The sequence below is a fragment of the Microtus pennsylvanicus genome, chromosome 5, assembly GCF_037038515.1.
Source record: "Microtus pennsylvanicus isolate mMicPen1 chromosome 5, mMicPen1.hap1, whole genome shotgun sequence".
Classification (NCBI taxonomy): domain Eukaryota; kingdom Metazoa; phylum Chordata; class Mammalia; order Rodentia; family Cricetidae; genus Microtus; species Microtus pennsylvanicus.
Genome location: NC_134583.1, coordinates 123,579,577 through 123,596,054, shown reverse-complemented (window position 1 = coordinate 123,596,054; position 16,478 = coordinate 123,579,577). Strand labels below are relative to the sequence as shown.

At 56.7% G+C, this 16,478-nt stretch overlaps 2 protein-coding genes across 9 annotated transcripts in view; one reads left to right on the top strand and one right to left on the bottom strand.

Annotated features, from left to right (window-relative positions):
- The window catches only part of Pdzd7 (PDZ domain containing 7), a 19,278-nt gene extending 13,139 nt beyond the window's left edge, over nucleotides 1–6,139 (top strand). For 2 of the 4 annotated variants that reach the window (XM_075974195.1, XM_075974198.1), the window contains exons 12-18: nucleotides 298–473; nucleotides 2,821–2,912; nucleotides 3,026–3,117; nucleotides 3,264–3,335; nucleotides 3,769–4,359; nucleotides 4,596–4,696; nucleotides 5,089–6,139. In XM_075974195.1, the coding sequence (XP_075830310.1) occupies nucleotide 298 (1 nt within the window). In that variant the 3' untranslated portion in view covers nucleotides 299–473; nucleotides 2,821–2,912; nucleotides 3,026–3,117; ... (2 more) ...; nucleotides 4,596–4,696; nucleotides 5,089–6,139. Of the gene's footprint in view, nucleotides 1–297; nucleotides 474–2,820; nucleotides 2,913–3,025; nucleotides 3,118–3,263; nucleotides 3,336–3,768; nucleotides 4,360–4,595; nucleotides 4,697–5,088 lie in introns of those variants that run through there. The other 2 variants (XM_075974196.1, XM_075974197.1) reach the window with 2 other exon arrangements.
- On the bottom strand, nucleotides 5,950–16,478 carry Lzts2 (leucine zipper tumor suppressor 2). 5 transcript variants are annotated; one of them, XM_075974193.1, is made up of 6 exons: nucleotides 16,339–16,478; nucleotides 11,465–11,614; nucleotides 10,484–10,933; nucleotides 8,494–9,153; nucleotides 7,796–8,053; nucleotides 5,950–7,231 (listed from the first exon to the last, which is right to left on the bottom strand). In XM_075974193.1, exons 3-6 carry the CDS (start codon nucleotides 10,889–10,891, stop codon nucleotides 6,539–6,541), a joined length of 2,019 nt encoding a protein of 672 aa, XP_075830308.1. In that variant the 5' UTR covers nucleotides 10,892–10,933; nucleotides 11,465–11,614; nucleotides 16,339–16,478; the 3' UTR covers nucleotides 5,950–6,538. The 5 variants fall into 5 exon arrangements, with proteins under 5 accessions (XP_075830308.1, XP_075830307.1, XP_075830309.1 ...); XM_075974192.1 differs by lacking the exon at nucleotides 16,339–16,478 and adding an exon at nucleotides 13,579–13,691; XM_075974194.1 differs by lacking the exon at nucleotides 11,465–11,614 and having other exon boundaries at nucleotides 16,349–16,474.

Here is a 16,478-nt window from a genome sequence, read left to right as displayed (position 1 = left end):
TCAGACAGAGGACTTGGTTGGCTTACTAGAAAAGATAGGGGGCAGAGATGGGACCCTTCAGAAGGATTTGGGGGTGAGGGAGCCTGTCTGTACTTCAGGGGCGGGACAGTTGGGGATGAGAGTGAAGGAGACCCTGGAGTTTGCTCTTTACTGATGGCGGTTTGATAGGAAAGGCCATGTTGGGGAGCAGGGCACAGGGGAATTCTGTCCAGGGTGCCTCACCCCTGCCAAGAGAAACTCTGCCTTACCCTAACAGCTCTGTCACCTTGATCACACCCTCGTACTCCTACCCTATAGATCGGGAGAGGGGCCGGGCCCTGCTCTCTGCCAGGTCTGGAAGCCCCTCTGGCCAGCTGCCCAATGTGGACGAGCAGGTGCAGGCCTGGGAAAGTCGACGGCCCCTCATTCAGGACCTGGCCCGGCGACTGCTGACAGACGATGAAGTTCTAGCGGTCACTCGCCACTGCTCCCGGGTAACTCTCTGCCCAGAACTCAGGCCCTCATTCCAGGCCACTGTCCACTGACCAGCACCTGGCCTTGTTGCTGGGAGCTCCCAGACAGGAAGGAAAGACAGACATTAATTAGAATCTAAATCCCCGTAGTGACCAGACATGCAGAGCACTGTGAAGGACAGCCACGGGCAACCCAGGAGATCTGGGAAGGCCTCTCAGAGGAGGTGACATCTCTGAGGTGATGAGGAGGACAGGTGATGTCAGGGGAAGATAGTAGGAGGGACTGCAGGCAACTGGCCGTGTCCTCTCTCACCCCCAGTCTTGTCCCCCATCTCCCCTTCTATGCCTGGGGCAGCCAGTAGGTTGGCCTTCTGCCACAACCTTCCTCCAAGACCTACACTCTTGTTTCCTTTCTCTCAGCTATTTCGGGGCTGTATGTGTATTGTGATGTATACATTGACATGGCTATGGGGTAGCTAGTGTGTGTTGGCCTGCCTGCAGGCATTTGTTTTTGCCTAACACGTATTATGTATGTTCCCACGTAGTTTCGCTCGAAGCCTAAGGTAGGGTTGCTCACACATTACTAAGGCCTGGTTTACAACAGAAATGCTGATGGAGGTTCCTGTCAAGGGCTCTGGGCTAAAATCCACTCTCAGTTCCGTACATTAAGTGGGCTTCGTGAGAGCTTGCAATGCTAAACTCTGACCACTAGGAGGGGCCCTGCGTCTGTATCTTTGGTCAGCACTTTTCCTTATTCCTCCATTCCTCCAGCCCTCTTCAAACCAGGACTTCATTTCACCATGACACCCTTTACCCTGTAGGCTCTACATACGATCCACACCCACAGTAATGCCCCCACCCTAAACCTTCTGAAATGGAGCCCAGGGCTGAGAGATAGATAGGCAACATTCCCCGGTGACTACCGTGTGCAGCCCCGAACCTGTCTGAGCCATTCTTCCGCATTCACCAGGCCTGGAATTACAAGCTACCTTTCCTACTGCTTTACAGTTCCCTTATGAGGCAGAATTGAGTACAAATTACTTTCTCCCACCTTCTAGGACTTCCACAGGGTGTCACCCCAACCCTTACCCCCAGCGTTCCTGGGTCACCACACAGCTGATATAAATTATAAGCTGCATAGTTTAGGAGTGCTCCTGACATAGAGCTCAGCCCGGGCAGCCCTATAGGAAGGTCTTCGTGGGCCCTTGACACCACAGCCAACCTCTGCTTACTCGGTGTTCTGCATCCTTAGCACACTCTCCTCTCCAACTTCCATGTTGCTCGGGGCATCTAGTCTGGAAGAGTCACTGCTTCCGAGGCTCACTCTGACCCTTCACCCTTCTCTGAAGCTCTCATTGCCCCACGGCAGTGGCTTACAGCTACTGCTGAATGAGGCTTATCTGTCCTTGTTGCCACTTGAGTCCCGGAGGCTCTGGGAAAGGGTCTTATCCTTGTGCTTCCTTTGCCACCCGGGGTCTAACAGTAGACGCTGAATTCGTGCTTGTGGCCTTGAGGGACAGGCACGCACATGGCAGCGTATTGTTGAGTCCCTGTAACCGTGTGTGTAGACACACACACACTTTTTTATTTATCCCTAAATATTCATTGATGATTCACTCAGATGACCACAGCGCCTGCTATTTCTGCGTCTATGCCCATACGAGGTAACTATCCTTGGGTCTCCCTTTCACCACCAGGGGGCAGTGTGCTGCCCAAGTGACTTGGCTCCCACTATTCAGTTTTCTAGAATCCATGGGGTGTGGCATCCGGGCTGGTGGCATCCAGGCGGTGCCAGGCAGAAGGTTATTGACTAGAGAGGCTGTCTGTGGAGCCACCCGCTCCCCAAGATCACCATTCCAGCTCCGAACAAAGGGTGGACAGCCAAAACCACAGCCTAGTGTTGGGTTCCCGTTTCTTCTGCCCGGGTGAGAGGGTAGAGGGAAAATCTATTCACTACACATTATTTCCCCGCGCCAGAGCAAGCAAGAGCTGGATGTCTTGGGTTCCAGCCTTTCGTCCTATTTCCTTATCTGCACGGCTCTGAGCAAATTCTCCCAAGTCTCAGTTCCTCCCTCAGTAAAACAGCAATCATCTCAGAGTGGGCACTAAATAAGAGACTGTATGTAAAAGGTTTAGAAAGTTGCCTGTCCAGACGCCATGATTGCTGTTGGTATTTGTTGCAGATCTGCTGCTGATCGTCACAGGAATTCACAGTCACTGACTTAACATCTTACGAACCTTGGACAGGGTGAACCTATTTTAGAGTGAGGATGGCTAGATGGACCCCAGCGTCCCCGTGCACCCTGTTTCACTGCATTCAGCTCAGTAGTTGCTGCTGCTAAGCCGTGGTGTTTCTTTCTATACACAGTATGTCCATGAAGGTGGTGTGGAGGACCTGGTGCGCCCCCTGCTGGCCATCCTGGACAGACCGGAGAAGCTGCTGCTGCTGAGGGACATCAGGTTGGGTGGGGCTTGAGGGAAGGGAAGGGGCAAGAAGTCCCATGGTTGAAGCTCCTCCATGCCCACACCTCCAGAACCGAGCCCTGCTTACCCCACATCCCTGCCTTCTTCAGGAGTGTGGTGGCCCCCACAGACCTCGGCCGCTTTGATAGCATGGTGATGCCCGTGGAGTTGGAGGCTTTTGAGGCTCTCAAGAGCAGGGCAGGTCAGCAGCTGGGGCAGGACTTCCGACTTCTGAGCTCCAGTCGGGGCTGGGGGGAGGGGCGCTTGATGCTGCTGAGCCCATTGGCATGGCCATCTCGGAGCCTGGCAGGAGTGCCCGGCCTCTGACCTGTTGTCCCCTCTGACCAGTTCGGCCTTCTGCTTTGAGACCAACCAGGCAAGACACGCCACCCAAGCGTCACCTCATCACCCCTGTGCCTGGTCAGTCAGAGTCCCATAACCTGGGGAAATGGGACAACCCTGGGGACATTGGAACAGGGAGAGCAGGCCTTCCATCCTTGCCCCCGAGCAGTATCACCGCAGTAGGAGGGAAAGGGCTTTCTCCAGGCCATCCTCATCAGCGTTGAGAGCACTTGAAGATCACACACTTTTAAATCGGGTTTCTTGGCTATGCTAAAGTGTATTATGACACAACGTGCTAGGACACTATTAGCAATAGGTCGCATCTGTCCACCTGCCCCCAGAGAGTAGTGTCGCTTATCATGGACACTTTACAATGGACCTTAGCAAATCCAGGCCTTGTTTACACACACCCGGGAACCCTACAGACTGCAGAAAGGAGGACCAGGGTCTGGGAAGGTATCTTGGAACTGATAGTTAAGAAGAGCAAGTTAACCTTGACTCTGTTCCCCAGACAGCCGTGGAGGCTTCTACTTGCTGCCAGTGAATGACTGCTCAGAGGACGACCATGGCGAGGTCCAGGAGAGGCTGGGGGGCCTTAAGGTCTCTCTCAGTGCCTCTGCCCCTCGCCACCACCATAAAGGAATCCCCCCTCTACAAGATGTACCAGTCGATGCCTTCTCTCCTGGCCGCAGTGCATGTACACCCCCTCCCCAGCCGCCTCCTGTGGCTCCCCGGCCTCCCAGGCCTAACTGGTTACTGACAGAACCCCCAAGCAAAGAGGAGGTTCAGCAGAACCAGAGCCAGACCCCAGCCCAAAGCCGCAGTCGCAGCCGCAGCCGGGGTCGAGGCAAGTCCCCTGGGCGCAGGAGCTCCCCATCCCCAGCCCCCATCACCACTGCCACCACAGCCAACGGGCGATACCACAGGCCTCGGAAGGCAAGGCCCTCGCTTCCACGACCTCTGGGCGGGCAGGAGGCCAAAGTGGAAGCCAGGCAAGGGCCCTTGGAGAATGGAGTTAATGGGATGGCCGAGGAGAAGACCAGGAAAGCCTCCACTGGAGAGCTGAGGATAGTCACGCTATCTAAGATGAAGCAGTCTTTGGGTGAGTCAGGGTGGCACCGGGTAAGCAGGGTGGGTATGAAGGAAGTTGGGGGACCAGGAAAGAAATCTGAGCACTAAGGTATGTAGCTGGGAATCTAGGTTCTGAGGTTGAGACTTGAGACAGAGCCCAGAGGCGGGAAGAAGTCAAGGCTGATTTGGAGGATGGGATTCCCTGCTCTTCCTGGGAGCTCAAAGTTTGGGGTAAGGCTGCCACTCTGTGCTCTGCACCCTCCCCAGGCATCAGCATCTCTGGGGGTATCGAGTCCAAGGTGCAGCCCATGGTGAAGATAGAGAAGATCTTCCCAGGAGGTGCTGCGTTCCTCTGCGGGGCACTGCAGGTGGGTGCAGCGCCAAGCCTCGCTAGGCCCAGACTGAAGGAAGGGTACAGGGTTGTTCTTGTCTTCCAGCCAGGCATGTTCAGACCAGGTCGTAGGAGTTGGCTTGGGGGCAGAGGGGTCAGGCCAGGCCTAGAGAAGAATCTGTCCCCTCACGCTAGCCTGGGCCTGAGAATGGCCCATCCTGTTCCACCTCAAGTCCCAAGGGACAAAGGGCCATTGTCTGTGCCCCACCCTGCCCCCAACGGCTCCAAGCACAAAAGTTCTATTGTCCATCCCAGCACCCAGATGGGAGAGGAGTGTCCTAGCTGGCAGAGGTGAAAGGCCACTGCCTTCAGGTTGGGTGGTGGGTAGGAGGGGATGGTGGGAGGCTGACTCTTCTATCTCCACGCTAGGCTGGCTTCGAGCTGGTGGCAGTGGACGGAGAGAGTCTGGAGCAGGTGACCCACCAACGAGCTGTGGACACCATCCGCAGAGCGTACAGAAACAAGGCTCGGGAGCCTATGGAGCTTGTGGTCAGGGTCCCTGGGCCTGGCCTGCTGCCCTTATCCTCTGCTTCATTAGCCTTCAAGGACCAGAGCCTTCCCGCTGACAATTCCTCTGCCCACAAACCCCTCGACAATACCCCAGCCCAGCTGCCACCCCCTGAGGCTGGGCAAACTACAGCGGACTCCCAGCCCAGCCCTTCAGGCTCCTCACAGCACCTCCAAACTCTCCCCTCTTAAGGGTTCCCATGACCCTTCCCACTGACCCTGAGAATTACTGCTGCCTCCAGGTTTCCTGCAATACCCAGGCCCCTTTGTCCTATCTGTCCGCCCGCCTGCTGGGAGCACACGGTGGCTCTGATCCACTGCGGCTATCAGAAAGGCTCTGGCCTTTGGAGGCAGATGTCCAAGGACAAGGTTCCAGTGGGCAACTGTGTGTCATTTGCATTCCCTGGTCCTGGACCACTTCACAGTGAGGGGACAGAGAACCTCAAGTCAGAAGTTGGGAGGCTGATGATGCCTCTGGCTTCCCATACTCTGAGGGTTCTCAAGGAGGTCACTGCATCCATTCCCCAGTCTCAAGCAGCATTCAGTGCAAAGAACAGGATGGAAAGCTTTTCTAACTCCTCAAACCTGGTTAAGACTCACGTTGTGATCCACGAGGACCTCTGACTCCCCTGGGTTAACCCTATCACCCTTCCTCCCTGCAAGAACTTCATAAGGTCAAGGAGGAGCCAGCAAGCAGAGGGGACAGATGTTCCCGGACAGATGTCAAACAAGTTCCCTGTGGTTCTTTATCCAGCATACTTTTTTAAAAAAACAATTTTTTTTAAAATGTTTTCTTTGGGTTTGTACAAGAAATTTACATGTGAAAAATATACAAGTGAAAACGAGGCCATAAACCTGGTAACAGGAGGGGCTGCTTGGTCACAAACACAAATAAACAAGACATTGCTGGGTTCTTCCTTTGGTCTGACTTCAGCCCCCTCAGCCCAGAAGGGGCTTGCAGAGCTGGACACGGGGATCAGACCCCAGTCCTAGCCCCGCCCCTCCTCGTGGGCATGTTGGAGGCAGGCACATCTGGAGCAGCTGGTGCCATCTGGCTCTCTCTGGCTTCAGGCAGGTAGAATGTGGAGATGGGGTAGCCCCGCGAACATCTGTGGGCAAACAAGGCTGGCAGTGGCGCTGACAGCCGGGGAGTGAAATGGTGGCGTGGGTAGGAGCCTCTGGGTGACAGCGAAACGGAACTCAAGTCACAAGGCCACCCGAACGCTTGGCAGAGGCCCTTTGGCTCTGGGACCTGGAGTGCTCAGTGGATCCGGGGACCCAGGTGGTCCTGTGGCTCGCCCCTTGCAAAGCTCTAAATTTCAGTGGCAGTGATCTCCTCCAGACAGATGCAGGGGGCTGGCTCAGCCAGGCCCAAGTCAGCAAGCTCACGGGCCTCCAGCTCCAGGCTGAGCTGCTGCAGTTCCTGCTCCAGCTGCCGGTTGCGCCGGTACATCTGGATGTAGTTGTGCTGCAGCTGCTTCTGGTAGCGGATCACCTGCTCCTTCTCCGCCTGCCAGGCCAGCCGCTCGCCCTCAAAGCTGTCGCGCTGCTCGTCTCCTCGCCGCTGTTCCCGCTGTAGCTCTTGGCGCAGCCGCTCCACCTGAGCCCGCAGGCTCCCCCCTGCCCCAGCTGCTGCCCTCTGCACCTTAACCTCATCACTCTCTGCCAGGAGGAAAGGGTCAGTGGTGGCCGGGGGCACGGGGGGCACAGGGGGTTCCCGGAGTCCCGCTGCCTCAGCATCCAAGTGCCCAGCCTTCTCCCGGAGCCGCTCAGCCTCCTGGCGGTACCGCTGTAGCTCCTGGGAGCAAGCCTCTAGCTCGAGTTCCCGAGCTCGGGCTGCCTCCTGCAGGCCCCTGGCCCGACCCTCACTGACCCGCAAGGCAGCCCGGGCCTCTCGAAGGGCCACGCGCAGCGCCACCAGCTCGCTGCCCTTCTGTACCAGCTCCGCCTGAGATTCTTTCAGTTGCTGCTTCAGCAGGGAGATCTCACCGGATTTCTGGCACACCTGTGGGTAGAGAGTAGCGAGGAAGGACGGTAAGGCCTCTCTGGATATTGAGCCCTGGGTACCACGCTGGGCATTCAAGGAGAGGAGATGCTATCTCCCTGCTTTCCACAGAGGCCCAGCAGGATGCGAGCCTAGCGACACACTCATAGTTATACTCTAGTAAGAGGCGAAAGGAGAGAAGAAACCCAGATCCTCTCTCTTCGATGCTGGTACCCTGACACCTAGGCACTGCCTAGGCCGGGAGAGGATGGCGGGTACTGCAGGAGTGGAGAGGGGAAGAAAGGCACCTTGGGTAAGAACAGGCATTAAAAACCAGCTGCCTGGGTTTGTATCTTGTCCCAGTTCCTGCTAGTTTAACTCTAGGCTCCAGCCCTTTCTGACTCGGGTTTCCTCATTCATGGAGGTATTGACAGTACCAGCCTAATAGAGAAGGCAATGATGCCACTAGCTCTGTGGGCACCAGACCAGACCCGTGAGGTCCAACATGGAGGCACAAGAAAATCCCAACCCAGAAGGATGAGGAGTGTGGCCCCTCCAACCTGCCCAGCACCGAATCTTGCGTACCTCCCATTTGGTCTCCTCCAGCCGCGGCCCGAGTTCCCGCTGCTCCCGCTCAAAGGTAGCGCAGCGGCGCTCCAGCTGCTCTCGCTCCTGCAGCAGCTGTGCGAAGTCATCCTGCAACTGGCGCTTCTCTTGCTGCAGCTGGAACACCTGCAGCTGCAGCAGCTGTTGGGCCCGCTGGACACGCTGTGTGGCCTGCTGCGCCTGGGCTGCACAGTCCTCCCGCTCCCGTGACCAGTGTCTCTGCCGCGCTCCAAACGCCTAGAGAAAAGAAGGCAGGCGAGAAACCATCAGGTGCTTCGGATCCTGAGCTCTAGCCTCTCGTGCTTGGGTGACTCCCTGCCTGGGCTGAAGGAGGGAAGAGCACACAAATCCAGCGTATTATGACATCAGTAAAAGCAAGCACTAATACAACCCTTCCTAATAATCCCCCTAGGGAGTCAGAACTATCCCCATTTAGACGGGGAAACTGGGGTTTGGTGAGGTTAAGAAACTTGCTCAAGCTTCAACAGACGCTCCGAGCCAGTGCTGGATCCAATTCACAAACCCTGTCTCCTTACTCCTTCGGAGGTTAAGCTAAAAACCTTGGGGGTGTCACAGAAGGTCTCCATCCTCTCCCTCCCCAACAGCAATGCTTCAAGAGTGGGTCCCTCGGCCTCTGGATACTCCACCACACCACCCAGGACTGCCTTGGGCCGCACCTGACACACGGTAGCCTCACTCTCCTCCATACCGTCCCGCAGCTGCTGCAGCTCTGCCTCTCGGTCTCGAAGCTTCCCTTCCAGGACACAGTGTAGCAAGGCCTCATCCGAAGGGGGCGGAGGGGGCGGAGGGGGCGGAGAGCGGTCTCCACCGGAACTGCTGCCAGGGGAAGCCCGGGCACCACTGCCCAAGACACCCCCAGCTACACGGCCCCCCAAGGAACCCGTACTTTTGCTGGAGGAGGATCGTCCACTGTCCGAGTGGGAGGGCCCAGTAGGGACCCCTCGGGCTGGACCAGGCAGTGACCCTCGGCTGGGGCCGTGGGAGGGCAGGTGCCCACCTGGGGAGTTGGTGGTCGGCTCAGCACCTCCAGTGCTGTAGGTGGGCAAGCTGGATAAAGAATTGCGACCAGAGTCTGGCGGTGTCCCGGATGGGCAGCCACTAGCCCAGCCACTCAGTGCCAAGGGCTTGTCAGCAGCAGAGGAGGAAGAGGAAGAGGAGGAGGAGGCTGGCCCCCCAAACAGCTGTGTCAGGCTGCCCTGACTCCCAGACAGCCCAGCAGCTCGAGGACCCAGGAAGCCAGGAAGGGATGGTGCCCCCCGAGGTTTGGGTAGCACTGGCTTGAAGGCTGTTGGCCGGATCAGGATTTTCTCCATGTTCTGAAACGAGGGACCACGTGACACGTGAGGCTAATCTACACGATCACTTTCTTTTTCTTTTTTTTAAAGATTTATTTATGTATAGTGTCCTGCCTGCATGCTAGAAGAGGACACCAGATCTCATTATAGATGGCTGTGAGCCACCTTGTGGTTGCTGGGAATTGAACTCAGGACCTCTGGAAGAGTAGGCAATGGCTCTTAACCGCTGAGCCATCTCTCCAGCCCTTTTTTTTTAATTTTTTTATTTTTGTTAGTGGTTTGAGGCAGGGTTTTACTCTACTGGCCTGGAACTCACTATGTATTCACAGGTCTAGCTCTGAATACAAGCAAGGCTTCTGCCTGTTAAAGAGTGGGATTACCGGTGTGAGATACCAAGCCCAGCTTGCTTGCTTGGTCTTTCAAAACGCTAATCTACGTGTGTGTGCACACACCGGGTGCCCGTGTGTGGAGGCCAGATGTGAAAGTCAGGAGCCTGCCTTGGTTGCTTTCCCCAATTTTTGATAAGTCTCTGACTGACCCTGGAGCTCACCAATTCAGCTAGACTGACTGACCAGCAAGTCCCAGGGTCTGCGAGTCTCTGCCTCACTGTCCTGAGCCGTAATGTCCAGCTCTTTGCGTGGGTGCTGGGGCTTTGAACTTAGGTCCTTATGCTAGTACAGCAGGCACGTCACCCACTGGGCCATCTCCTCATCTCTTTAAGCCCCAAACCTTGATCTTTCAAAACCCTGTCCGATTTTCCACCCTTCCCACACAGGGCCCTCAACCCCTATAAAGTAAAAACAATTGTTCCCACTAACAACAGGCCTCCTAAATGTCCACTTATGTTAAGTAATTCAAAGTGCTCTTTTTTAATCATTACAATAGCCATGCAAGCAAAATATTGAGGAAACAGAGATAAAGTTAAAGGCTTTGCCCAAAGACACTCGACACACTCCCATCTGTGTAGCAACAGCTGAAGCAACTAGGCTGGATGTGGTGCACGCCTTTAATCCAGGGACTCAGGAGGCAGAAGCAGGCAGATCTCTGGAGGCCAGCCTGGTCTACATAGTAAGTTCCAGCATAGCCAGGGCTATGTAGAGAAATAATCAACACTACTAATATCGTTGGCTTGAAGGTGCTGGGTACTATGCTAAGTACTAATTCTAACAGGAACCTACAAAAATTAGCCTATAACAGTAAGTATACACACAAATGGGACTCGGCCAGGGTGATAGTTCCTGAGCCAGGAGAGCTGAGACAGCCCACATTCTTTGCTCTATATATGCAAATTCTAGCTTCCCTAAGGGGCTCCTGACTCCACCCAGATCCTCCCAAGAGGACTGGCCCTTACCTTCTCCAGCTTTCCAGAGACTGGGATGAGCTTTGGTGGGGGCCCACGGAGGTGGGCATTGTTTGCCCGCTGCTCTCGGGGATCTTCAACATCACTGCTTGGGCTGGGAGGTGACTCTGTCCGGAAGTCCTCATTGATATAGGTAAAGCTGGTGCCTTGGACAGCCTTCCTGGGTGGCGCAGCTGGGCAGAGTGGTTCCTGAGCCTCGTAGCCACCCCGTAGCAGCCCATCCTGCTGGCGGAAGAAGGTGGGCCCAGGGACACCATGGTGGCGTGGAGGAGCAGATCCCCCGGGACAGGGCCGGCCTGAGATAAGACTGCTCACGCTCCCCATTGCTGGAGCTTGTGGGGCAGTGGCTGTCTCACGTGCGGGCTCCAGTGGCACTGGCAGAGTGTGCACAATGGCCATGGTGGCAGAGGCTCAGGCCTGGCCAGGGGCCTCCAGGGCAACCTGCGAGCAGGGCACGGGTGTCAGAGTCCCTGCCCCTGAGTACTCTCCCCCTACAGGCCTTCTCCTGGCCCCCTCCTCCAGCAGAGCACTCCCAACACAGTAACACTTCCTAACTCTAGTCTGGACAAGGCTAAGGAATAATTCAACCAGAGTCGATGAAGGAATGGGAGACCTAGGAGGTTATACAGGTTCTCTGCCAGGAAAGACCCAGTCTTAAGCCCAAATCTGCCTCCCCTATGAAGGTCAAGCCACGGATTGGACAGAGATCCTAACTACTAGCTCCTAGTACAGGTCCCTACTCTCCTGGGACAGCTGGCCTCATTCCTAGGCTGTTTGGGCAGAGGACACGTCAGGGATGCAGTCACCAGCCAGGTGGTGATTAAGGAACAAAGAGCCAAAGCCAGGCAGTGTCCAGCCGCCCACTGCTGGGCCTCAGTTTCTCCCAGACACAGAGGCGGCAAGGGTGGAGCTGGCCAAACAGGAAATCTTAGAGGCCTTAGGAACCCACAGGTGCCCTCTGGGGTCTCCTACCTCCCAGAGGTTGATGCTGGTTACACTTGTTTCCATGACAACTCCTAGCTTCTGCCATCCACTCAGTTAGGACTAAGGGAGCCTATATAGGGCCTGTCCAAGTGTCCACCTTTACAAACCTTCCCGCTTTAGTTGATCTTCAGAGCACCCCTATGGGATTTGAGCAGAAGCCCATTACCACCCCTGGGAGGATCTCAGTAAGATGGTTCCACTTCCCCCAGGCTTGCCCCTTCCTGGAAGGGACAGCAGGCCTCCACCCGGAACTCCCTCCCAGTCCCAAGGCTGCTGATGACCAAGACTTAAGCATCTGCTGAAGTCATCATGTGGAGCAGGGGCCAAGAGGGGACAGAGAATTCCGTAAGAGTGTGTGCACTTACTTGTGGGTGTGAGCACATGTACAGAAACATAAAAATGAACAGCATGCATGGAAATATGCAGAGAGTGAATGTGTGTTTAGATGGCTGTCAGTACATACATGTGTGTGTGATGTGGGGGACCCGACTAAAACAGTTGTGTTATGTAGCACAGGCAGGCCTCAAACTCATGAATCCTCCTGCCTCAGCTTTCAGAATCCTGGGATTCTAAACTTTGTAAAACCACAGCCAGATATATGTATGACTTCTTATGTCTTACAAAACTGAGTTTTATTACTTAGAAAGTACACAAAAGTTATTAATGTATGTGTAACAAATGAATCTGTGGGGTCTGAATGTGACGATATGACCAAAAAAAAAGTTTGGATAGATAGACCAGTTTGTTCACATATATGTGAGTTTTTGTGTGAATATCACCAAAAGTGGAGTCTATGTCCCAAGTCAGATGAAGTCACCCAGCCTCAATAGCCATTTTCTTCTCTCAGTATGGAATTCCTAGGGAAATCCTCAAGCCTTTGCGTTACATTGTCTCCCAAAGATTGAGAGACGAGTGTCCCTATAGAACAACTTCATTTCTGCCAGGTGTGTGAAAAGCACATTGGCATAATCTGTATGAGTGAGCATTCCTGGAGGGAGGTTGGGACCTGGGTGACATTCAAGACCACATGGGTGGATAGAAGCCAGTTTCCCCCTTTTTAAGACCTTCCCCTCTCCCCCAAACTTAAAGGTGAGAGGAAAGGTGAACCCACAGTTCTGACCCCATTGCCCTATCTGGTTTTTCGGTACTGCTCCCCATTAAGTGTCCCCAAGTTTTAAGACACCAGGAATCACAGAAGTCCAGCCTAAGGAAGGAGTTGCTGGGAGCTAAGGTGGTAAGTGAACTGGATCCAGGAGCAATCATACATCTCTCTGTAGGGCTAGGAGCTGAGATTGCCCCCACAAGGTTCAGTTCGGGGATAGAGTGGGTCCACACTGTGGAGCGAAGAGTGGGAATGCGCTGGCACCCCTGTTTATAGTTCCCCACTCCGGGGTACACAGAGAGTGAGACCCAGAAGCAAGGGCAAGGGCCGCAGTAGAGACAGAGACCAGAAGTCAAGAGACAAAGAGGCCAAGAGGCTCAGGCACGGGGAGCTAGAGGCAGACCCATGAGTTAGGGTCGTCGAAGCCACGCAGGCAAGGGCCCCTAAAGCCAGAGGGATGTAAAGCTGGGCTCTGAGGGCCAGGAGTCTGGAAAGCCAGGCCTAGCCAGCCTGGCTCCCGCTCTTGAGGCCCAAGAGAGAAGGAGGGGCAAGCGGCTCCATTTTGAGAAATGCGTTTGTGGTTGTGGGAAAAATGAACCCCTGGTTCTCCCAGCACTCCCTGACCTATGACTCTGGTACACAGACCCCTGCAACCCCCCCAACCCCGCAGTGGGCTGGGGGTCCTGAAGCCTGGGGCGGCGCCAAGGCCTGAGACGAGTCTGGCCCAGGTCCCAACTCTCTGACCTCAGGGTTGGGGGTTGGAGAGTTGGGGAAAGTCCCCCCAACACACACACACAAACTCCAGAGACCAGTCAAGCGGGATCCGGTCTGGGATCACGAGTTCCCCTTCCGAGCCTGAAAGCCGGGAGTCCCCCCCCCCATCCCGGCCCACCCACAACTGTCCGCTCCTTCCACGAACTGGGGCCGTCTGTGGAATGCCACCTCCCCACCAGACCGCATCGCTTAGAAGTTGGGGCACCCTGAGCCCTGGCCCCCTCACCTCCGCCGCGCTGCTCCATGCTCAGCCCCGGGCCGCCCCAGCACTCCACAGGCGCGCCGCCCGCTCCAGCCCGCGCGCGGCCACTCGGAGCTGCCCGGCCCGGCCCCGCCTCCGCCTAGCCGGCGCCCCCGGCCCCGTCCAGCCCCCGCCCGGCCCGAGTGGGCGGTGCGCGCGGAGCGGGGGAGGGGTCCGAGGGGCGTCCCCGCCCCGAGCGCGGAGACGCGCAAGCACCCCACGTCACGCGTGCTCGCCAGGGCGCACGCAGGGGCTGCACGGTGGCGCCCAGGATCCCTCCCAGAGTGGCCCCACAACTGCGTTTGTGTTGGGTGACTCGGTCGGCTCGAGATTCGTCGAGCGGGTCATCGTCTATCCCTGCCGGGGCCCGAGGGCCGGCGGCAGCTGGTCATTGTTCCAGCACAAAGAGCCAAGGCGCGGCGCCCGCCCCTCCCCCTCCCCTTCTCTAGACGAAGCTTCCCTCCCCAGTCTCCAGCTTCCCGGTCCAAGAGGAGGCCGAGGGTCAGCCGTCCCTCTCCGGTTGCCGGCTCCCGGGCACAAGTTGAGGGACTGGCTCGGTCGCTGTCTGTCCCACCCCCAGAAGGCTTGGAGGTCACACACTAGGATTTGCAGAAGCGGCGCCACCTGGCGGCTCCTTCCAGCAACTTATCAGCCACCGCCCCCCCTCCCCCGCCCAAAGCCCCCCACCAATCCCACTCCCTTCCCAGCGCAGCGCCCTCAGGCCGCGAGCCTAGGCTTGTCCCTGGCGTGGCTCCAGGCTCTCCAGCCTAACTTGGGGTCATTTGCTATGAGGTCGCGCTGCTCAAAGGGGAGGGGCCTGGCCCCCAATAATTGCAAGAATGAATGGTTCAAACCTACACTGGCTCCACAGCAGACATCCCAAAGTCTTTCTCAGGGTCACAAATATTTTTACCCTTTCGAAAACAACAGTCTTAACACCCACACGACCTTTCCCACATTCTGTCTCAGGCAGCCACAATCACTGGCTCATCCATCACGTGGTTCCATATTCCTTCATTCCATAATCCTTCGGGCCAACTCACAGAAGACTTGGTGCTTCATGCCTGTCGTGCACCCTCCACAACCGTCCCCTGCATCCAGCCACAGTCTTAAAATATACTTAGTCTCCCAACCAACCCTCTTATGCAGAGCCGGCGGTATTCAGCCACTCAGACAACTTCTTACATCATATTCGCAAACTACCCACTTTCCCTGAGGGGGTCTCTGTGACCTGGTCAGGTCAGCTGACATTCACATCCTTTGGCAAGGCCACCCTCCCTTCCCCGCTGCCCCCCCCCGCCCCCCAGGGCCAAGGCCTGCCAGAGCTGGGCTCAGCCCCAGGAAGAAGCATCCCCCCCCCACCCCCCTCCGCCAGGCCACAGCCTGGCCGGCTCTCAGCTCTATTTTTAGCTCCCATGGAAAGGGTTGTTTTTCTTTCTTTTTCCCTGGAAAGGGAAACACAGCCCAGCCACCCTCAGGCTCACTCCAGTCCCTCAGCTTCTTAAGGAGAGACTGAACCCCTCTCCCCCAGCAGAGACCCCCGCCTCTGGCCTTGCCCTGATCCCTGCCTCCTGGGGCACGGAGAGCCTCCTCCCCTTTCTGGCCGCCTGCCCAGAATCTCAGGCAGCAGCTGGGCTCAGCGTGTGGCGGGGTGAGGGGTGGGGGATGAAGGGTGGGGGCCGGCAAGGGAGAGAGGCCTATGGCAGCAGCCCCCTCCTTCATTTTCTGAGAAGGGGATCTGGTCCTCCTTCCTCCTAGTGAAGGCAAACTCCCATCAAGGTTTAAGGCTATCTTTACTCTTATGCATTCTCCATGGCGAGGGGTGAGGGGCGAGAGGAGACAGTTCCTCTTGCATGGGTGGGCTTTTTGTGCCCAGTCCTGCAGGTCTTGGTGGTGGGAGGAAGAGAACCTATGGTCAGCTGCTCCCGGAGCTGGGTGTATGAGGCCATGAGACCGGGGCAGCTGTCCAGGGCCATCAAGGCCCTCTCTCGGATACCTTTCAAGGATGCGGGTTCCGAGAATGTGTTAGTGAAGAGGAAGGCAAGGAGTCCAAGTAAGCCCACCCCATCCAACAGTCTCCCAGCCTCCTGTACCATCCAAGCCCCCGGGGGCGTTAAGCTCCCATTCTGGGTGAGTGGGTTTATCACCATTCCAGGTGAAGTACGGAATAAAGCCCTGTACACGGCGAAACACACAAGCCAGGAGTGGGGGAGAGGTGGATGAGAGGGGCATCCCTGCCTAGACAGGGTTGGGGGAGCACTGCCCACCAGTCTGCGAAGCAGTCACGTGCTCAGCGCCTGTTTACGCCTTGGTCTTCACCTGCTGGCTAGCGGCCGGGAAGCTGGAACCGCCTGATGCGACAAACCCCGCCCGCCCCCGCCGACAATTTCGGGGCGGCCCCTTTCCCTCAGCCTCGGGCAGAAAAACTCAGTGTCCACCTCTACGGGGGTCGCGCGGGCCGGTGGCACTGTCTCTGGGACTGCTACGGGATCTCGCTCTGCTGGTCCTTTCCTGAGCGCACGTGTGTTCGCGTCCTCGGCGAGTGCATGGATCTATGCAAGAGTGAATGTTGGTGCGCCTGTGTGAGTTTCCCTGTCCCTTTGCTATTTAGGTTTCGCCTGCGCTCCATAGAGTGCGGAGCCCTTCCTCATCCCAATCCCGTTTCGCAAAATGGGGAAAGTTCTCTCCAGAGCGAGGATGTGCGGGAGGCCGGAGTTCCTGCACCCCGTCCACCCCACCACTCACCCAGCGTCACCTGCGCCGCTGCTCCCACTTTGGCCGGGCTCCGGCTCCAGCGTGTCTACTTCCTCGCTGCGAGAGAACTCTGGATCTCCAGCCCTCTCCGGGCTCCCGGCTCCGCGCTCCCGGCTCCCGCCAGGCCGGAC